Source organism: Coloeus monedula (assembly GCF_965178545.1).
Source record: "Coloeus monedula genome assembly, chromosome: 18".
Taxonomy (NCBI): Eukaryota; Metazoa; Chordata; class Aves; order Passeriformes; family Corvidae; genus Coloeus; species Coloeus monedula.
Window position 1 is genome coordinate 2217548 of NC_138798.1, and position 22345 is coordinate 2239892.

General features: G+C 51.4%; 1 protein-coding gene across 1 annotated transcript; it reads left to right on the top strand.

The window, feature by feature from the left end:
• The first annotated feature begins 1201 nt into the window (after positions 1-1201).
• SCARB1 (scavenger receptor class B member 1) lies at positions 1202-22169 on the top strand. The gene is made up of 12 exons (XM_082293695.1): positions 1202-1406; positions 5471-5628; positions 7328-7469; positions 7930-8133; positions 8333-8428; positions 9022-9134; positions 11041-11207; positions 11801-11919; positions 12950-13023; positions 13926-13977; positions 14446-14592; positions 20208-22169. The coding sequence occupies exons 1-12, from the start codon at positions 1287-1289 to the stop codon at positions 20328-20330; spliced, it is 1515 nt and encodes a 504-aa protein (XP_082149821.1). The 5' UTR covers positions 1202-1286; the 3' UTR covers positions 20331-22169.
• Positions 22170-22345: the final 176 nt, after the last annotated feature.

Sequence of the window (22345 nt, forward strand, 5' to 3'; positions counted from 1 at the left end):
TTTACTGAACTTTGCAGAAAAATTCCTTTCACAGCATTTCTTTGTAGCAAAATGTTTTAAAAAGTAAAGGAAAACATAACACCTACTTTGTGCTGTTTTGAAGGCATTGCTGCTGGGAGAGGGGGCTCATCCCACAGCAGAGACTGGCTGGGATTGAACAGAGACATTGATAATTGATTTGGTAGTTAAACAGAGGCAACTATCAGGATTAAAGATTTGGAAGGAAAAAAAAGACACAGTTAAGTGTAAAGATAGAAATGCAAATGTTCCACCGAGGTGGAGGCCACGGTGAGGCAGGTCCTGTGCTGTGCTGGACCCTGCCTGGTGGCAGCCATGAGATTGTGTCTCCTCTCGTCATGCAGGCAGGTGGAAGCAGTCCAGTTTCCAGATGTTCCAGTTCAGGTCATCTTGCAGCTGGGACAATGGGATGTTGCGCATGATTGATTTAAAACAGGCTCGGCCCCTCCACCGAGCTCGCACCCGCACCCGCTGAGTCATAAACTGGACTCAATTTTCTGCTCAACGAGGCTTTTATTCAGGGCCGCATTCAGATAGACAAGACAGACAAAAGACCCAATTCTTTGGTAAAGCAGAGTTGGGTCGAATGGCAAAACAGAGGCAGGTTAATAGCTGATGGATATTTACTCCTCCAGCAAGAATATACATATATGTACATATACACAGGAATACAAACACGTTTATATATTTTTTTAATCTAGCATGTAGTGACAGAACAAGGAGGAACGGCTTCAAACTGAAAAAAAAGGTAGGTTTCGATTAGATATTAGGAAAAAAATCTGTACTGTAAGGATGAGGCACAGGAACAGATTTCCCAGAGAAGCTGTGGCTGCCCCATCCCTGGAAGTGTTCAAGGCCGGGTTGGATGGGGCTTGGAGCAGCCTGGCATAGTGGAAGGTGTCCCTGCCCATGGCAGGGGCATGGAATGAGTTTTAAGGTCTCTTCCAACCCAAAACCATTATTCTACAATTCTATGACTGAACGATATTTTATCTATTTATATACGCTATTTCCCTCTATATTGTACCCATCTCCCCGTTTCCGTGCGGACACACGTGTTCACACGTTCACCACGCTCGGCTTCCCTTTCCCGTCGCTCCGCGGGCTCCGGGGCTGAGGGCGTGGTCTGCCACATCGGCCCCGCCCCTTCCCCGCTTGGCCCCGCCCTCTCGGCCGGGCCGGGCCGGGCCGGGCCGCGGGGCCATAAAGCGGCGGCGGCGGCCGCGGCGCCTCTGCCGGCTCCGGTTCGTTCCCGGCTCCGCCGCGCCATGGCCGTGGCCCGGCGCAGGCTGTCTGTGGGGCTGGGGCTGGCCGGGGTGGCCTGCGCCCTCGTGGGGGGCTGCCTGCTGCTCCTGGGGCCCGTCATCATCAGGCAGCAGGTCATCAAGGTCAGCGGGGCTCGGGGCTGCGCCGGAGGCGCGGCGGGGGCTCGGCTCCGTGCGGGCTCGGCGGCGGGGCTCGGGCTGTGATGCAGCGGGTGCGGGCTCGGGCTGTGATGCAGCGGGTGCGGGCTCGGGCTGTGATGCAGCCGGTGGCAGGGCTCGGGCTGTGATGCAGCCGGTGGCAGGGCTCGGGCTGTGATGCAGCCGGTGGCAGGGCTCGGGCTGTGATGCAGCCGGTGGCGGGGCTCGGGGTGTGATGCAGCCGGTGCGGGCTCGGTGGCAGGGCTCGGGGTGTGATGCAGCCGGTGGCAGGGCTCGGGGTGTGATGCAGCCGGTGCGGGCTCGGTGGCAGGGCTCGGGGTGTGATGCAGCCGGTGGCAGGGCTCGGGGTGTGATGCAGCCGGTGGCAGGGCTCGGGGTGTGATGCAGCCGGTGCGGGCTCGGTGGCGGCGCGGAGCGGGGTGCGCTGGAGCCCGCGTGTGGTGCGGTCGGTGGCTGGAGCCGGTGCGCTGCGGGCTGGGGCTGGTTGGTGCGCGGGCACGTTTGCTTGTGCGGTGCGGTCCGGAGAGCCGAGCGCTGCAGGTGGCAGCTGCTGCAGCTCCCAGCAGCCTCAGGCTCTTACTCTGGGCAGATGCCGGCTTGGAGTGTTCCACCCTTGGCGACAGTAAATTTGCCCGAAGTGAGCAGGTTAACCACCCCTGGTTAACGAGGGCTCTTTGCACCCCGGGAACTGGCTGGGGATGCAGCGCTTAGCAGAGCATCACCCTGAGCACCAACCCTTCCTCCCCCTCACCTCCTTCTACCCGCAGCACCAGGTACTCCTTTCACAAATAGATGAGCAGACTAGTGGGCTCACGTGTGCTCTGGTGAGGTGCTTTCCCAACTGGAAGCAGGGCAGATGATGTGCAGGAGCGCTCCAAATGAGCCTCGTGCATGGAGCAGCCTCTGAGTTATCCTCTCTCCTAGACTGAAAACATGCAGAGCTGCTTCTCTGAAGATGTTTTATTCACAGTAGAGGTCCTGAGGCTGAAGAGGGTTTGTCCCCAAAATGTGGAGCTGTGGATGGAGTTGTTGGTCTGTTCGGTAACTGCTGCACAGTTTTATGAACCTGTCCCTGCTTCTGGGACACCAGTTATCCTGCTGAGCTCATCCCCACATTTAGCCAACTCTTTTTCTCCCTGTCCAAAGCAGATGTGGTCCCTGCCTTGGCCTTTCTCCAAGGTTCCACCTGCCCAGATCAACCCCATAAAATTTGCCTCTGATGAAAGAGGTAAACAAACACCTCACAGCCAATGGCTGGCGTTGCATGTGGCGCAAAGTCTCTGCTGAAAATGACCTACTTAAACATACCCCCGAGAAGCACTACTGGCTGGGCAGAACCAGACAGTCCTGTAGATTAAACAGTAGAAAATATTTGTTCAGTTTTATCGACAGCAGGAGCTGGTACCTGCAAATAAAAGGCTGAAGGGCCCCTGCAGAACAGAAATGACATTTTTCATGCAAAAACCTTTCTGCCCTCTTTTTAGCTAATCCTGATTCTTTCAACCTAATTAGCTAAGTCCTAGTAATTTGCAATGAGAACAGAAGATGAGGAAAAGACCAACGCTTGTTTCTCCTCCCTTCACCTCAAACCCTTGATCTCCACATCTTTAACACAACACAAAATTGCCCTGAGCTCATATTTTTTCCATTTCACATTAAGCCTGATAACTGAGCGCTGAGGGGTGATGAGGAATATTCAGGCCCTTACTGAAACTCCTGGGTTTCAGAGTAGTGTGGGTAAGAGGAGCTTGAAGAGCTGGGGTTGGGCAGGTAAAGGCTGGCTTCCTGAGCTCTGTCAGGATGGTGTATCCTGATGGAAAAGCACTTAGTTACAGAGAGGTGCTTGTTTCAAGGATATCTTTGTGTGAAGTCTGCAGGGAAAGCAAGAGGACGCAGGGAGCTTGGAGCCTGTCTCCTGCCCCATCTGCATTGGGTTGCCTGTGGGGTTGGCCCTGCAAAAATACCTGGGGGTATTTCTTTTCTGGAAGCACCTGGAATGCTGCAGACCTGCCCAAGGTATGAGCTTGCACACAGTGAGGCTGCATCAGCTCATCCCTCTGCTACCCGTGGCTGCTCCACTTGGGAGCACTCGGATGCTGTCCTGGGTGGCAGGAGCCAGGAGCAAGCGGCAGCACTGACCTTGCTGATGTAGCAGGGTGAGGAGGAGGAGGGTGGTGAGAGGATGTGGAGGGTGAGGTCTGACTGACACCCAGCTCCTCCCAGTCTGCGGGGAAAACCTCATCTCTCAGTTTTACTGAGCAGGGTGCCTCCCTCCTGGAGAAGCAGGATTTGGACACTGTGGTGGAGCTGCTGCTCTTCTGGCCCTGTCTTGAGCTGCTGGACTGTAACCAGATCCTTTCAGTTCCTCAGGAACAAAGATCAGCCTGGTCAGGAGGGGTCAAACATCTCAGTGACCCTTTGTAACCCATCTAGTTGACAAATACTCTCTTTTTATTTCAGACATATGACCATGTTTGTTTTGACTTAAAAGTAGCTTAATTTCAAGGCTACTCCATTATAGGGGATCTTAGCAGCACCTGTGGAGTACCTTGAGCTGCTGTGCCCAGGTGGGAGGGAGCTGGGAAAGGCAGCAGAGAGCTGGGATGTAACTCCATCTGACAGGGTACATGTTATAAAAATAAATGCATATGCAACAAGTAATCAAAGGAGTGCAAGACAGAATAAGCAAGTAAAGGAAACGAAATGCTCGTGATTGTAATCAATTCAACACTCTGGAATCAGGGTTGTAAAGCAGACTAAATTAAAATTTGTCCTATTACTGCTTCTTTGCCATGAAATCCTTGATGCTGGCAAAATTAGAGCAACATATGTGCATGCAAGTGGCAACGGGAAGGGTTTGCTAGGTTAGATGGGCTACACAGCATTGTGGAGATGTCTGCTTAGGGTAGGGCTTGGATGAGGGGCTTGCAGAGCCCTGCTGCTCACGGGCAGCTCAGCCTTGCCATGAAATGCCTCAAGAAAGATGAGGTGGTGTGGGGAAACCTCTGGCAGAGTTCCACCTCAGCCCTTTGTGTCAGCAATATGTGCCCTGTCAGATCGAGCTGCTCCAGAGCAGGAGCTGCTGTGGGGCTGCTGAGCTGCACCAGCATAAAGCCTATGTCCCTCCTCCTGTTGGTGGATCAGCCCCACTTCCATAAGCTGGCTAGCTTACCTAAGCAGGGCCAAGGATTTGTGCTTGCAGAAGAAAAGATTGTGGTGGAACACATCCAAAGTAGATGTTCAAGAGGGAACAAGCTCTTGCCCCTACTGCAGCCTCCTGGAGGCAGGGAGGGAGTGGAGGCAGAGGTGGCCAGATGCCAGGACATGAACTGAGGAGAACTTAGGTTGTCTTTGAGCTCCTGCAGGCATTTCCCAGCACACAGGACAGTGATATGGGAACATGGTTGGGTTGTGCCTCTGCCTCATGATCAGCTGTGAGTCAATGCAGGCTGGCAGCTGAGAGGAGGCAGAGGTGTGCTGTGCTGTGTTGTTGGGACACAGTTGGGCTACCATCCAAGTTCTCCGTCTTCTTTTTGGGAATCTAGTGGACTCTCCCTGCTGGTACCCGAACAGTTATGAGGATAGCTGTGCCACTTCTTGCTTGTTTTTTAGCTGTGTGGAGCTGCCAAATCCAGGAGCAAAGGCCTTAGGGACAGGGTTGTTTCTGCCAGAGACAAGTAAAACATGCAGAATAGTGAATAATTCAGTACTGGTTTGTGTAATGCAGAGCCAAGTCTCCAGCATATCAAAAAAACTTGGAAACCCTATGGATAGGATTTGAAAAGTTAAACCTGAATCAATAAGCCAGCAACCATCCTGTGGCATAAACTTGCCACTTCTGCACGCACGGGAGTTCTCCCTGTAGATCTAGCTCAGTCTCAGTCTGCCAAACACACCTGGATCCTCTGGAGAGCCTCTCTTGTAACTGCCACCTTTGGCTCTGCCTTACACTGAGCTGAGGATGGCTGTGCTCATCTGCAGCCACAAAGCCCAAAAGTTGTGTCTCCTTATTTTTTTTTTCCTTACAGAACGTCAGGATCAACCCCAGCAGCATCTCCTTCCAAATGTGGAAAGACATCCCTGTTCCTTTCTACTTGTCAGTGCATTTCTTCGAAGTGCTGAACCCCAAGCAGGTCCTCCAGGGAGAGAAGCCGGTGCTGAGCCAGCGTGGACCCTACGTGTACAGGTCAGGTACCACTTGTGGTCCAGCTTGGCATGAGCCTGACCACTGTGCTGCCTGCCAGGCTGCTGGCTGGCTCCTCTGGCAGGAGGACATTGCATCAGCAGGGTCGGTGGGAGCCCAGTGGCACTGAAAGTGACCCAAATGTGCTCTGATTGCTCTGATCATGCTAAAGACACACGTAGGACCTCTGGCTGCTGAGGCAGTGAGATTGGTGGGTGCTCCATTGAGTTGTGGAGCTCAATCCTTTTCTGGGGCCTGTTGGGCAGGCAGAGCTGGGCTGATGTGGTCCAAACATGGGTATGAGGGGTGTTGGTGTGGTGGTGGGTGACCCTGTCTTCAGAGTGCTCTTATTTTATCTTCGTTGTACATTTAAGAGCCCAGCTCTTGAGCTGGAGTCGCCTCAGTATCAAACTTCATGGGTCAGTCCTTATCTAACGTGAGACCCAGAATGTGCCTAACGTGAGCTCTCTGGTCATGGGAACCAGTATGGAGCACTAACACTGGGTCAGAGCCACACACAGCAGGGCTGGGTCTGCCTGCCATGGCTGAGAATGGTGGCTGAAGCCCCAGGTGTTTCTCAGCACCTGAAAGAGCAAGTGATAGTTGGTGTTGAGTTGAACATGTGAACTTCCCATTTAACAGCGATCTTCAACCTCAGTGCCTACACTAATGTGGTGAGGTTAAACCAGCAGCCTAAGCAAGCTCATGTGGGAAGATTATTGGTTAATCCAAAGCTGTTTGAGCAGTGTGGAGGGGAGGCTTGCAGCATGTATATGCCCTTGTTTCCTCTGGCGTTGCAGCTCACACCATGTGGGTTCTGTAGATTGGAATCGTATCACTCACTGGCTTGGGGAAAAGCTTCCCTTACTTTAAATAATAATAAACAAAGGTTTGAAGCTTATTAGTGTTCTTGTGTTCCTGCTGAGCAAGATTAGTGCCCTGTCCTAATGGGGGCTGTAAAACAGAGGCTCCACAGTGAAGGACTTTGTTTTTGCTGGTGAGTTGAGCTTCAGTTCCTCCAGGAGCAGTAACAGGCTTGTGATGTTGGGGACAGCCTCGCACTGCTGCAGAGCAGTGCAGTGTCTGTGACACTGGGGCTGCCCTGTGGCGTGGGCTGAGGTCCAGCAGCACTGGGCAGTGTGCAGGACATGGATGGCCTGAAGCCCTGAGGAGCAGAAGGGCCACGATGTTGTGTGGAGGGTCAGGCTGCCCTGAACCCAGGAGCCATCAGGGAGCTTGGGAGCAAATCAATGTGGGCTCACTGGTGGAACATGTGGCATCTTGGCTGGTCCTCTCCTGTTTGCAGGTTGTTTTGGCGTGTGGGTTTCTGTGGCTCTGCGTATCTGGGCACCTCTCTGACGTGGCTGGGCTTTGCAGTGGCTGTAGGTGAAGCAATGGAGGAGACTTGGGCTTTTGTCTTGAATTTCTTGGATGCTGAGTTGGGAAGAAACACTTTGTGTCTGCAAGAATCCATCTTGTCAGGATGCCTCTCTCGTGGGCTGCCCTCTCCTCCTGCCAGACTCTTGCCCTGGTTGGGATGTGAGGTTTATATCTGTTCCCACGCTGCCTCCCCAGCTGCCGTGTTGCTCCTCGCTGGGGTTTGGTCTCCTTCAAGCCCAGGCCTGTGCAGGCCATCCTTGCTCCACAGGCAGCAGGGGCTCTGCCTGGGGGCAGGTTCCCATGATCTCCCTTCTCTTTGCAGGGAGTACAGGTATAAAACAAATATCACGTTCCACAACAATGACACAGTTTCCTACCTGGAGAACCGGAACCTTTTCTTCCAGCCAGACTTGTCCAACGGCACCGAAGACGAGTATGTTGTTGTGCCAAACATTTTGATGTTGGTGAGTGCTTGTTGTCTGGATGGGCTCCACCTTCTGAGCTTGCAGGGAGGGTGGTGAAGCCCAGCACTGAATCACTGGATTACTGAATCACTTTCTCGTGGGTTTTAAGGCTTATCAAACAATGAGGTAGTTAAACTCATAAAATGCAATTATCTCTGTTCTGAGTGTTGGTTGTTGTGTTGGGCTGCTACTGTTCCAAAACCAGAACGTGCCAAAGGGCTGGCAAAGCAGCTGGGCTTGAGTCTTCAACCTCACCTGAGTATCCTGTGGGGAAATCAAGCCCATGAGCCCTCAACTGCTTTCTTCCCAAACTGGGAATAAATGAAGAGCCTCAGTCTGTCCAGAGGATTCCTCTGGGGCTATAGATGGGAGCAGCAGAATGATTTTGCTCAGCACCAAGAATGCTTCCTCTTCGGTTAAGATGGGGCTCTTATCCCAGAGGCTTTGTTTTCTTTCCCAGGGAGCAGCTGTGATGATGGAAAAACTGCCAAATGTTTTGAAGATTTTACTGAGTGGAGCCCTGGCTGGCCTGAAACAGGAGGCATTCATGAACCGGACAGTGGGGGAGATCATGTGGGGGTATGAAGACCCCCTTATAGACACAATAAATATGCTTGTTCCTGGCCTGATCCCTTTCAAGGGGAAGTTTGGATTATTTGTAGATGTAAGTAAAGTGGTTGGTTGGGAATGCTAAAATCACAGCAGTATTGTTCTTGGGGATGGCTCAGGCACCCAGCTAAGTAGAAGTTGAGTAGCTGATGGTATGTGAGGCACCCCTAGAGCTGATGGAGCACCCAGAGTCAGTAACGTGCTGTAGCTTTGCTGTGTGTGGTGGATTAAAAAGTCATTCCTTCTCTCTGCAGTTTAACAACTCCAATTCAGGACTGTTCACAGTAAACGCAGGCATGAAGGACATCAGTCAAGTTCATATGATTGATTCATGGAATGGCCTAAAGAAGGTGAGTGTCTGGCAGCAAACCTTTAATAATGGGGCAATGCCTGAGTTAAAGCAGGGTAAACTGAAAGCTCTGGGTGCTGTTGTGCGTGGGTCAGGTTTGAAAACGAGTTTCTACAGGACTTCAAGTGCTGCAATTTCTGTTCTAGCAAGTTGCCAGGAGGTGGCCATGTGGCAGGGGACTTGTCAGGAAGCATTAAATTCATCTCCTCATGGATTTCACTTGGACTCCCTTGCAGTGCTGTTGGAGCTGATTGCTCAAAGGGCTGAAGTCTCAGGCTCCTGTGGCCTGTGTTGAAGGTGTTAAATACTCTTGTTAAAGGATGCTTTACTCTTCCCTTGTGGAATTCTGCTCCTGACTAAAATCAGCTGGATCTAGAGATCAGTCCCTGGGGACAGCGGATCTTGTCTATTAGTTGGGTGGATGTTTGACTCTCAGAATCATGGAAAATACGCTTAAGATGGGAAAGATCTTTGATGCTGCTATCCCAAGCTGCTATGGAAGCAGTGTGGGGTGGTGGATATTCCATGCAGGGGTGAAAGCTGACTGCAGCAAGCTCGTCCTTCTGAGTTCTTCTCTCTACACCTGTCCCACAGGTGAACTACTGGCGGAGCAGCCAGTGCAACATGATCAATGGGACAGCAGGGGAGATGTGGCCACCATTCATGTCCCCGACCTCCCTGGAGTTCTACAGCCCTGATGCCTGCAGGTGAGGCCACAGCCACCAGCCTGTCCCCATGCAGGTGGCAGGACATGCTGCACCCATCCTGCACACACAGAGCTCCCGTGCAGTGACACAGAGGGCTCAGGATTTGTTTCTGTAGTTAAAGTTTTGTTTATTTGTTTATGTAGTTAAAGTTCAGCTGCTCTAGGGGTGCCTCACATACTGGGGTTGTGGTATCTGAGCTTTGCAAACAGCGTAGTTGTCTGATGATCAGCATCTTGTGGTGTCCATAAATACCTTCCGTATCACTGGAGAAGTCCAACTTGCCCGAGGTGAATCAGTACAAGATAACCACATCTGGTTATCTTAAGTAGATAAGATGTGGGCAGTGAGAAGGAGAAGTAAGGGTTGTCAGAGGGAAATGCAACTGTAACTGTTTGCAGAACTCTTTCAGCTGACTAAACTCTTGGAGAAATAAGTCGGGGGGGAAACTCTTGCCACCATTTCCAGGCTCTTTCTTCTTTTTTTTCTTTTTTTTTTTTTTTCTTTTTTGCTCCTGCTTGTATAAGACACCCTGACCTCAGCTGATCACACAGGGGTTAAAGTACCTATGCCTGAGGCTGGAAGGAGGGGAAGCAGGCACAAAACCCCTGTCCCTAGCTTGGGGAAGATAATGATAATTCAGGCTTTGTAGATAGTGCTGCAAAACAGAATGACCTCTTCAGTGAAAAAACAGACAGCTGAGCTGAGCAATAGCACAGGGATTCCTCTGCACAAGGGGCATCAGCAAGTGCCAGAATGACCCGGAGCCAGGAATTTACACGGAAGTTTACCTGTAACCGAGTCTACAACACACATAACCTGTTCCTGTAAAACCACAGAAATCTCTGGAATGGAGCATGCTTCTAGTGAAGTGGAGGAAACCAAGCTTGATTTCTGGTTGGCACAGGAGGTTCCTGCCACACAGAACTGTGGGGAAATGGCTCAGCTTCTCAGACAGTGCTGTGTCTTCTCCCCAGACTTCTGCCTCGGCCGCTGTTCACCCAGAGTCACAAACATCACTTGGTAGGCTGAGAGCATTCCTGCCTTGCTGCACAACAGGCAGGGCCCATCTCCTGTGCTCTGTGCACATGAAGTGTAGCTGATGCTGAGATGCAGCTACCCAGGTTTTATGCTGCTGATGTGTTACAGCAACCTCTGCCTCCTTGCTGGAAGGTGAGCAGAGCCAAGAGGCACATATGTAACTGCTGAACATGCCCTGAACCCCCACCCATCCCAGAGCATCAGAAGGCCTCTGTAGGAATGAGCATCCCCTTGGCCTGCCCAAGCTGTCTTGGATGCCCTCTGTGACCCACTTACTCATTCTGTGATTCTCTGATCCCTGCAAGCCTCACTCAAGTGTGAAGGGAGCAAACCTTTGTCCTGGAAACTTGCATTGATCCTGGCCAGCTGGTAGCAATATTGCAGCACAACATCAATAGCCTCTTGTAGCAAGAAAAAAAATCTTGCTGTGTCACGTAGAGAAATTTTCCACTCCCCTGGCAGCCTGTTGCCAGAGTTGGCCTGTGAAAGAGGTTTATCCAGTGTCTGTGCCCTGTAACGGAGCACCTCGGAGCCAGGGCTTGCATAAAGTGGATATTATCTCTTGGAGAGCAGCCCTGGGGATTACTACATGCCTTTAAACAAATCTCACCTGGATATAGCAAACAGACATAATCCTGTGGTTTCTCTCCATAACTTGTCCTGACCAACCCTGTAGATGTGCTTAAAATATGGAAAGCAAAAGGCGTAAATATTCATTCCCCATCCAAAGCACTGCTCTGAGGGTTTATCTTGATCTCAAAGTCTAAGTTACATTGCAACTGCATCTTATCCAGGCAAGATAAAAACCCAGTCCTGGGCTGGAGGCCTGTTGACTAATCCTGTTCCTTCTCCATTGAAACCCTTCCAGATCCATGACACTGGTGTATGAGCAGTCTGGGAAGTTCAAGGGTGTGCCCACCTATCGGTTCGTGGCACCGAAAACCCTCTTTGCCAACGGCACAGATTATCCACCCAACGAGGGCTTCTGCCCCTGCATGCAGTCTGGCATCCAGAACGTCAGCACCTGTAGACTCAGTGAGTCCTTTCCCCCCTGGCTCTCCTTTAATGGACAAATGTTAAATTCAGGATGCAATACAAGCTTGGCTGTCTGGAAAATCAGCTCTGGTGTCCGCTGGGATGCTGAAAAGTGCTGCTGGGCTCTGCGTGCACTCCCTCAGGCCTCTCAGCAATGAGGGAAAGCCCTTGTGCCCAAAGTTCCTTCAGTCCCCAGCCCTATGACAGCCTGGCATTTGTGGGAGTGCCCGAGGATACAGTGGGAGCATTACATCCCCTGGGCTGGTGGTGGGAGCAGGCAGGGGAGCAAGGAAGAGGCAGCCCATGCAACTGCTAAATTAAATGTTGACTTTTACCCTGAGCATGCATCACACAGGAGCAACAGTCCAGGCTGGGTGTCCTAACTCGTGTCTGGGAACAGTGAGTTACCACGGCGTTGTGTGGTGGCTGGTCCTCAACCCTCCCAGAGCAATGGAATGACCAGCGGGGAGGGAAGGGTTGGGAGGAGAAAATATAAAAGCCTGTTCAGAACAAATACTGCAAGTCCATAAAAACGTCAAGAAAAGTTCTTAGGTAGGTGTGAAGGAGTTTAAGATGTCTTCAATCTCATGCAGATGCACCGATGTTCATTTCCCACCCTCACTTCTACAACGCCGACCCATCCCTGGTGAGCGCAGTCGAAGGCCTGCACCCCAGCAAGGAGCAGCATGGGCTTTTCCTCGATGTGCACCCTGTGAGTGAGCCCGCCAGGGTCCTCCCCTCACCCCAGGGACCAGCCCAGGATGGGGGGGGACCTTGCCATCAGCTGAGCAGTGGCACCACTCTGCTCTCGTGGCACTGATTTGAGCAGGTTCCATAGTGCAAAGACTGGCAAGGACATGTGCAGATAAAAATATCAAAGCCATAAACTAATTGAATAATTAGCCTGGCTTCTAGTGAATTGCAGAACTAATTATAAACGTAACTGTTTCAATAAGCACAGTGAAGTTCTTTCCACTGACTCAGGCCTATAACACCAGGAGGTGTATCTGGCAGCAGCCCAGCTTTGCCCCAAATCTGCAAATGTGCATTGCCATGAATGAGAACTGGCTGGCAAAGTGTGCAGACCACGCTGTGGCTCAGGCTGGTGCCTCCATTTTTGGGCTGGCTTCTTCCACTCTCTCAACCTGCCCATCTGGCACTGACTGCTTTTGCACTGGGCTGCTGCTGTGTTGTACCTACAGCGTGAGGGTGAAGTCACTGCTCCAGAGGGGATTATTTGGGGTGTCCTGAGGCATCATTGTCCCAGCTGCTGATGGGAAGGGGACTTTGGCATTTTCCACCCGCAGCCTGTGTTGTGCATGGTTAGTTTTTCCAAATACTCAGTGATGTTTGCTCCAGCAAAAAACCCATTTCCCTCTTGAGGTAAGGTAAACTGCATATCTTATATAGAATTGGTTCTGACTGCTTTTCTTATCGCGTTTATGAAAATCTAATTAAGTTTATTTCACTATTAAACATCTACTGATAGCAGTACAGTTAATTATATTTTTATCTAGCTGCAGTCTGCTGACTACAAACAGTGACAGTCCAACAACAATTCTCTGCTTGTAAAAATGTGTTGCAACACTGCAGACTCATGAGAAACCAATGTCTTAATGGGTGTCAACAAGATCGGCTTTGAAGTGTGATGTTTTCATGGTCCTGGGGTGTTGCTGATCAGAGTCTGTTGGTCCCTACAAAGTCACTTGAGGTTACTGATGAATCGGTCTCTCCCTGTGCAGATGACGGGCATCCCCATGAACTGCTCCATCAAGCTCCAGCTGAACCTGTACATAAAGCATGTGTCTGGTATAATGTAAGTGGTCACCTTCTAGAAACGTCCATCTGCCTTCCCTGAGCAGGGAGTTCTGCTGATGCTGAGGTTGCTGCAGAGTTTACTCTCCCCAAAGATGAAGCAGCTTTACCATGACCAGTTGTCCTATTGCTGGAGCCAGCTGGCTTCTGCTGAAACATCAGCCATTCCAGTGACCACAAGTTCCATCCTCTAGCAGTGCAGAGAGTGGCTGCCTGTTTGCTCAGCTCGGGCAGTGTCCCTGTCCCTGACTGGACAGCCGAGGGATGCACTGTTCCTCCTGGTGAGGCAGGAACTGTTCACCTCCACTGTGCTGCATCCTCAGCAGTTACCTGCAGCATGGAGAGGCAAAACACACTCTGCCTGCAGGGTGGAGAGTGAAGCCTGTGTCCAAAAAGACACTTCCAGTTGTATGAAAGCAAACAGGAGGTCCCTGTAACCAAACCGTGTGGTGCCAGATGTTAAATACCAACAAGGGTGGGAGTGTGCTCTCGCTGCTTTGGCTGCGGGGCAAACACCTGCAGACTGCCCCCAGGGTGCCAGCTTGGCTGCACCACCCCACGGTGCCATCCAGGTGACTGAGACATGAACTTTAGCATTCTGGTTCACTGAGTTTCATCTCCCTGGAGCCCAGGTGTGGGATGGTACTTATTGCTGTCCTCTGGCAGTTAAGCCCCCATGGAAGCAGAAGCTCTGCTCTTGCATGAAAAGCACAGGTTGGACCTGGTCCCCCAAGGTGGGAGCAGCTCACTGGACCAGCAGGGATTGCCACCTCTTTATGCTGGTTTCCTGGCCACTGTCAGTCTGTCAGATGTGTCCCCTTAAGGAAGAATTATGGTGTTAATTGTGACCTGATCAACCATAAACCTAAGTGTATGTTTCTTTTTTAATTTTCTTCCCCCCAGTCAAACAGGGAAGATTAAGCCCGTGGTCCTGCCGCTGCTGTGGTTTGCAGAGGTGAGCTGCCTTCCTTGGCCTGATTCTGCAGAGCCTCTCCTGCTTCCCCATTGCCCAGTGCTGGGGAAACTCCACTTTGGATAAAGCTTTAAGCCAGACAGACTAATTAAGCACCAACAGAAGGCTTTTCAATACTTGAATAATGGCTGTGCCATTAATCCCTCTGAGCTGAACAAACCCTGCACTATACTTGGTAAATCTCTGGCTCTGCCCTAGATGTGGGGTTAAATAGGGCCCTGGACAGAGCTGCCAGCATCCCTGTCCTCATGTGGGCCAGGCAGTGCAGCCTCCAGCTGTGGGTGCATGTCCAGCTGACTCCAGCTATTTAGTAAAAGCTTCTAGCCTGACTGAATCTTGCAGAAATTCCCTAATTTAAGCTGGGAGGTGGTGGGAGAGGAATCATTTGCTGGTCTGTCTCAGCCCTGGACGGGAGGGAAATGCCACTGACAGCTCTGCTTTTTTGAGCAGAGTGGATCCATCGAAGGCTCAGTCCTAAAGCAGTTTTACAACAACCTGGTGCTGCTCCCGTCGGTGCTGGACTACCTGCAGTACATCTTCCTTGGGCTGAGTGTCCCACTCATTATCTCAGCAGCTGTGCTCATGGCAATGAGTAAGGTAAGAATCTGCAGCTGCCCCATGGGAAATGCTGCGAGTCAAATCAGACTCAATCAGACGGTGTAGGTCGGGTTGACAATCTAACATGTCTGAGGAAACATTGGCTGATGCCACCAACAATCTCCTAATGGTGCCAGGTGCCAGCAGAGAGCAGCAGGACTTCCTTAGCCATCTAGAAATTAGGCTGCAAATAGATAACATGAAGCATTTCTGGCTTTCTTGGTGCACAGGATGGAAGCGGCTTCCTGGAGGAGGAGGTATTTCTCAGCTCACCCAGCTAACAAAGAAACAAGCCTAGTTTATCAACCCAGCATCCATAGAAGGTAGCAGAAGATCTGTGCCGTTGCACAGATCTGCCTCTGTAGGGTCCCAGCAGTTTTCCAGTCAGAGCAGAGCCTTCTCCAGAGGATGGAGCTGTCTGAACACAGTGTGTTAAGTGAACTGCAGTTGCTGTGTTCTTGCAGAGGGGACACAGCCACTGTGGCCGCTCTCAGCCCAGCACGGATTCTGCATTTCCGTGAAACGCACTTGGTTTCTGTGCAAACTGCTCCAAAGAGCTCTGGAAGTGAAACCCTCAGAGCCTTTGTGGATCTGGGCTTCCTGAGAAGTGAAGACCTTTGAAGGCTGCTGGGAGCTGGCAGCTGGACTGTGGGGCGGGCAGTGTGGTGAGGCTGAGCTGAGCTGTCAGGACTGAATATAAAACAGCCAAAACACTCGGTGGAGATCTGTGGCTCTGGCTCCACATCGATCTGATAACACTAAGCTCTCTACAAGCTTTAGTTCTCGAAGTAGAGATCTAACTCCCTACCCTAAACCCATATCAAAGGAAGCTGATTTAGCTTTGCACTACAGTCAGGTGGTTTAGGCTGGCTCTAAGGCTGCAGAGGTGAAGAGGCTACTTGTGGGATTAAAGGCAGTGCTTGGGATGAGAGCAGACGAAGGGGAGGCCTGTGTGAGGGGCTGCCTTTGCTCAGCTGGTTACTGCCCTTCCTCAAACACCAATGCAAGCCCACCTTAAATATTGCCAAGGTTCTCGGAGTATCACGTAATTGGATTTTAAGCAAGTGTACAATTACTTAAGTGACTTAAACATATGATCCCAAATCCCCTTGTTCTTCCACACACTTCCCTGCAGGGTGGGAGTGATGCTAGGGCCCAGCATGGAGCCCAGAGCTCACCACCAAACCCTTACTGTGCTCCCAGGATGGCCCTGGGATGAGCTGCCGCACTTCAGCACATGTGAGTGGTTGCTGGCACACAGGCTCCAGTCTGCTGCATGACCCCAGGAGCTCTGAGAAAGGGCTGGGCAGCCGTTTCTAACACCTTATGCAGCTCTGAGATGGCATTTCCTCACCCTGCTTTGTGCAAGTCTTAATTCCTGGTATCAAAGAGATTTAACCATGCTAGAAAGGGCCAGGGAGAAAAGCTGGATTTTAAACTCATTCAAGCCAACTGAATATCTGCTTGTGAAATATCCCAAACCCAGGCATAAGCCAGCTGTACTTCTGTGCTCAGCCAAAAGAGTCATGAAGTGTTAAACTAAAACTCAACGTCAGGAAGTGCCTGACTATCTGGAAAGTGATTAAAAAGCTTCAATGACCTTACCAATCTCTAAGAAAGCTGTACAAGGGATGAACGTCTCCTCCTAATGAGTAGATAAGAGCTTGTAAACCAGTTGACAGCGATTTGCAGCCAAGGTGTGTTCCTCATTTGATTGAAGTGTTGCTGATCTAGCTCTGATTGCTTAATCACGCACAGTTCTGCCTCCCGAAGTCACAGGCGATGTCAGGGGGGACACTGAGCGGGGACATTGTCCACACCTTCACGTGTCTGCCAGCATGAAGGTCTCCCTGAACCCAGCTCCTCCCTGTGGTGTCTTGTGTGCCTCTGGCTTCTGGAGGGAGCATTGTGCTCTGAAGCCAGTGCAGATGCGGTGCTGTGAAACACTTAAATCTTAGTCTAGTTTCTAGTGGAGCCAGTTTGAAATGCATCTGTTGGACTCGCAGCTCTAGAAAATGCATAATCTGGACGGGGGTAGAACACCCCCAGACGTTGTAGCTCTCTGCCTTTGTGGCCTACAGCCTGTGTGGTGGCAATTTTAAAAGGCAAACAGACCATTTTAAAACTGGCTTGACACTGAACAAAATCTTAAATAGGACTTAGTTTAACCTAAATTTTGAAATCTTCATTAATAACTAGATTCTAGTTAAACAGTGATTTTTTTCAAATCTCCTCCGAAAATTGGAACCCTCCTGAAATTCATGTCCAAGTGCACCATAAACTAGACTGATTGTCTTCTAGGAAAAATGCTCTTTATTTTGGAGTAGCAATAAAAAGAGCTCAGACAGTAATAAGGCAAACCAGGCCAGCCCTGCCACAAACCTGCCTCCGGTTAAGGGGACGGTGTTGCGGGAAGCCAGAATGTAGGTGGGTACCCAGTCAAGGTAACACGCTTTTGTCTCATCCTGATTTGATTAAACTTCACTTAAAACCAATCAAATGAAACGTTTGCTGTGCACATCTCCCAGACATGCCGTCCTGGCAAGCTTTGATGGAATGGTGGTGTCTCCTGGCTTTATTTGGGGCAATTCAGATGTCTTAGTACTGGCACTTAACCAGGTTGCAGGTACATGCTCTTATTGTTTCTCTGGTGTACCTGATCTGCAGCCCTAATAATGTCAGCAGGGGTCAGGGGAAAAGTAAGATTGGTGTGAGGAGATACTTTTCTTGCCTATTTTTTCCCCATCTCTGAGTGTTTGAGATCCAGAGGTAAGTTTTTTGAATGGGTAAAAACTTGTGGGGTAACAAAGGTAGTCCCCTGGTGGGTGTCACCCCTCCCCCTGCATGCAGGGAGCCTCAACAGAGAGGCTTTTAGGAGAGAATTTCTGATGTATAAAATATCTGGGTTTGTATTACAGGAACACAAAATCACTGAGTCGTTGAGGTTGAGGGGACCTCTGGAGCTCATCTATCCCAATCCCTCTGCTCAAGCAGAGTCACCTAGCTCAGCACCATGTCCAGATGTCTCTTAATATCTTCAGGGATGGAGATTCCTCAGGGCAACCTATTCCCATTTTTACAGTTTTCAGAGTAAAAAAAAAAAAAAAGGAAAAAAAAAAAGTATTTCTTAATGTCCAGATGGAATCCCCTGTGTTTAAGTACCCCTTGGCTCTTGTCCTGGCCCTGGACACCACCAAGAAGAGCCTGGCTCTGCACTTAACACCCTCTCTTCAGAAACTTGTTTACAGTGGAAAGATCCCCCTGAGCCTTCTCTTCTCCAGGCTGAACAGTCCCTTTGCTCACACAAGAGACAGTCCAGTCCCAAAATCACTCTTCCCAGTAGTTCCATCTCTCTTGTCCTGGGAATCCCAGAACTGAACACAGTACTCCCTGTATGGCCTCACCAGTGATGAGGAGAGGGGAAGGATCACTCCAAGACCTGCTGGCAACATTCCCAGTGCAGCCCAGGACAGAGTTGGCTGCCTTTGCTACCTGGCCACACTGCTGGCTCACCTTCAGCTCGGTGTCCCTGAGGTCCTCAGGTCCTTTTCTGCCAAACTGCTGCAGAGCTGGGTGACCTTTAGGGTGTCCTGCTGTGTGGGGTTGTTCATCCCAAGTGAAAGACCTTGTACATCCTCTTGTTGAACCTCATGAGGGTCCTTCCAGTCCGTTTCTCAGCCTGCTGGGGTCCCTCTGGTGTACCAGCCACTCCCTCAGTTTTTGCAGATCGTTAATAAAGATGTTACACAGGACTGGACCCAATATTGACCCCTGGTGTACACTGATGGTTACTGGCCTCCAACTCAACTCTGGGCCTGCTGTTCAGCCAGTTTTCAGTCCACCTCACTGCCTGCTCATCCAGTCCCTACTTCATCAGCTTCCCTATAAGGGTTTCATGGGAGATGGTGTCAAAAGCCTGGAGTCCAGGTAGACAATATCCACTGTTCTCCCCTCATCTACCGAGCCAGTCCTTTCATCATAGATGGTCAAGCACAATTTCCCCTTGGTGAAGCCCAGTGACTACACTTGATAATTTAATTGTCCTTCCCATGCCTGGAAATGGTTCCTAGAATTAGCTGCTCCATCACTTTCTCCAAGATGAAGGGAGGCTGACTGGCCTGTAGCTCCTGAGGGCTTCCTTCTTGATCTTTTTCAAGACAGAAGTGATATTTGCTTTCCTTCCGTCTTAGGGCCCCTCTCCCCGCTGCCAGGCCTATTCAAAGACAACAGGGAATGGCCTTGCTGTGACATGAGCCCATTCATCCCATCAGGGTTTATGGATTTGTGTATGCCTGGGTTCCTTAAGTATTCTCTGACCTCATCCTCTTCCACCAAGGGTGCATCTTCCTTGCTCTGGACTTTCCTCCGTTTCGGGGGTCCCCTGCTTCATTCAGTCACAGGCCTGTATGGTTCCCTCCTCTTTCTTTTGTCACCTGGGTACTTGAGAAGCCTTTCTTGTCTCTGACATCCTTGGCTAGATTCAGTTCCAGCTGGGTTTTGGCTTTCCTATCTTCATCCCTGCATGCTGGGAGAGTGTCCCTATATTCCTGCCAGGTTACCTGTCCCTGCTCCCACCTTCCAGATGTTTCCTTTCTGCATTTGTGGTTGGTCAGGAGCTCCTGGTTCATCCACGTTGCCCTGCTGGCATTTTTTCCTGGCTTGGGATGCTTGTTAGGGTGGACTGTTCTTGAATTTGGAGGAGGTGGTCCTTGAATATTAACCATCTTTTTTGCCCTGACTGTATCCCCTCACCTGAGGTCTGTAGGCACTTCTAGAATCATAGACTCATTAAGGCTGAAAATTCCTCCAAGATCCTCAAGTCCAAACTTCAACCAAATAGCACCATGCCCAAAGAGTCTCCAGGTGTTCGTGGTGGTATCACTGGTGCCCACACTGGAGCAACAGTGGCCAATAGTCAAAGGGTTAGACAAGCCTCACAGTCCCTCCACAACACCCCAACCCACATCCCCAGCAAGCAAGTCTCTGGGTGAGGGGCAGGTTGGTGTCTCTGTCCCCAGCAGCAGGAATTGGCCCACTCTGGTCACCTGCTGCTTCCTGCTGGGGTTCTGGCATGATTCAGGGTCAGGGCCCACGTGATCTGTTTAAAGGCATATCTGGCTCCTGCTCAACTTTGAGAGTGGTGAACCTGTTTTGTAGGTGTAAGTGTTAAGGGTTATGGGGAGGAGGAGCCGTCTTGGTGCCAGAAGGCACCAGCTTCCACCCTTCCCCTTCCATAGAGGCTGCACCTCCCATTATCCTAGGCATGAGTGCTGCCTGTGCCTGCTGCAGCTGGTGCCTGGGGGCCCCCAAGCTCCTCTGTCCCTCAGCAGACTGTCCATCTCCCTTCCACCTTGGATGCTGTGCAGCACACTGACTCCATCCCACAGCTCTTCAGGCTGGGTGTTGGGGTGGTGTTACAGGTGCTGGTGGGCAGGAATGGAAATAACCTCATTTTGGTAGGGCAGGAGGTACAAAGAGGTACAAAAATCTTCACTTTAAGAAAAGGGTCCTTGGCCACTGAAAGTCCAAGAGGCTCGGGGTGCGCGTGCCCCGGGTGGGGATGCGGTGGCACCGCCGGCTGTGACCATGCTGTGACCTCTGTCCCTCCCCTGCAGAGAGGCGCTGCTGAGAAGAGCCCCTGTCCCCCCTCCACGCAGAGCAAACGTCCCCCCTCCTCCGAGACCACGCCGCTCCTGCACGACGCCAGCGCCCTGAGCCAGGACGATGCCGAGGCCTGAGCCGCCCGCCCCGCCACGCTGCCCGCAGGGACACGCTGCCCACAGGGACACGCTGCCCACAGGGACACGGCCACGCTGCAGGTGACACCTGCTTCGGATCCCCAGAGCTCTCTGGAAGGTGAAGTCCTGGACAGCTCAGCGGAGTCCTGCACAGCACGGCAAAGCCACGGGATAGTCCTGCTGCTCAGCATTCCCACTCATCCAGAGACCCCGTCCAGACACTCAGCACAGCGTTCAAGAACCCTTGTCCCCAGGGGCCAGCCAGGCCCCTCTCTCCGGTGGAATGAAGATGGTTGCTGACTGATCTGAGAAGTTATTTGCAATTTAAAACTGCCTATTGCTAGGGATAAAAGGCACTTTAATGGGAGCCTTTAAAATAAATGAGGTTTGTATAGGTAGCGCTGATGGGATTTAGTGATCTTTTTAAAAGCCACTGTTCATCTCACCAAATGGGGCACGCTGTCCTGGAGCCACTTACAGTTTTATTGCCACTTGATGTAACTGGACTACACTGCAAATCATTTCTGGGTGCTGTCACTTCAGTGATGTCGCTTCCCACAGTACCTGGAGCCTGCCTGGGGCTGCTCCAGCCTTTGCATGTGTTGGAGAGTAGTGGTGACTTTTAAAGCCCCAGTTCTGTGCCATGACCTTGTGCTCCACAGTGATTCCAGCTCACAGCCCTGTTACTTAATCTCTCCTGGCTGTAGGTGACTGCGTGAGATGAGCCTTGGCAAAACCTCGGTGGTACATCTGAGCTGTCACTCAGCTCCTGGCAGCTGTCCCCGCTGCCTGCTCAGCCATCCAGGACCAGCTCTTCGGGCCGTGACCATTGGCACATCGGCCATCAGTGGCTCTGGTCACACTGCCTGACCACGGGAAGGGGGAAGCTTGACCCTGTCCTTGAGTGTTAATGAAGATATTTTTGCTTTTGAGAGGGAGGAATATGTGCAATCATGAAAGTAACAGTGGCCTTAAGTAGGGTTTGATTAAAATATTCCAGATTTCTGAAATGGTGTGTTGGGTGACCTGGGGCTGGATGTTACTGGGGGTGGGTGGCCTTGGGTCACTTCAGTGGGAAGGAAGCCCAAAGCCCAGGAATATTTTTGGAAAATTACTAGTCAGTAGTTGTCTACCACACCTGCCTTGCCCACTTCCAGCCAGGAGCTTGGGAAAGCAAAGGGGCCAGTGCTGGAGCATCTGGCAAGAGAGGTGGGGAGTCTCTGCTGTCTTGCAGCAGAGGACTTGTTTCCCTGGGTGTGACATGGGTACTCTTGGGGTCTGGACATCTTTGTCCAGGACAGCCCTGTGACTTCCTAGTGGGCTAAACAATACTTTTCTCTTACACCTCCATTGCTCTTACTGGTCCTCTTAGCACAGGACCTAAACCAGACTCGTCCTGGGCCAGTGCATTTCTTCCTGCCCATGTCCCAGTCCTGCGGTGAGCCTAGGCTGCCTCACCATGGAAGCAGCCGTGCTACAGCCTGGGTCACAACGGGGAAAGGCGGCACTTTGGTCCATGGGCTGAACTCCCCTACATGCCTAAAGTGTGTCTTGCAGGTATGACAGCCAAGTCCCTCCTTGTGGCCACTCCTGCTGGGTTATCTTCTGTGGCACAAATCCCCACTGAGAGTGATTCTTAAACTGCAGCTGTAAACTCTCTCTGGCCTTGAATCCGAATGTATGCACTGGCAAACAGCAGCTCACACCCACAGCCTCGGCCAGCGGCGATGGAGCCGGGAGTGGGACAGAGCCTCTGGGACAGCAGGGTGTCCAGCAGCAATACCCTCCCTGTGAGAGGCTTTAATGACATTACGGTGCTAATTGCAGCTGGACGAGTGAACACAAATAAAACGCGGGCATACCGCTGTTAGCACAGGCCTCGGCGGGTGTTTTTTGTGGCTTTGCCGAGGAGCGCGTTGCCGGCCGGAGCTCTTGAGCAGCGCTGCTGCGGCCTGTGGGGCCGGGAGGGCTCGGCGGGACCGCGGCGCTGCAGCGCTGCCGTGCGCCCGCCCGAG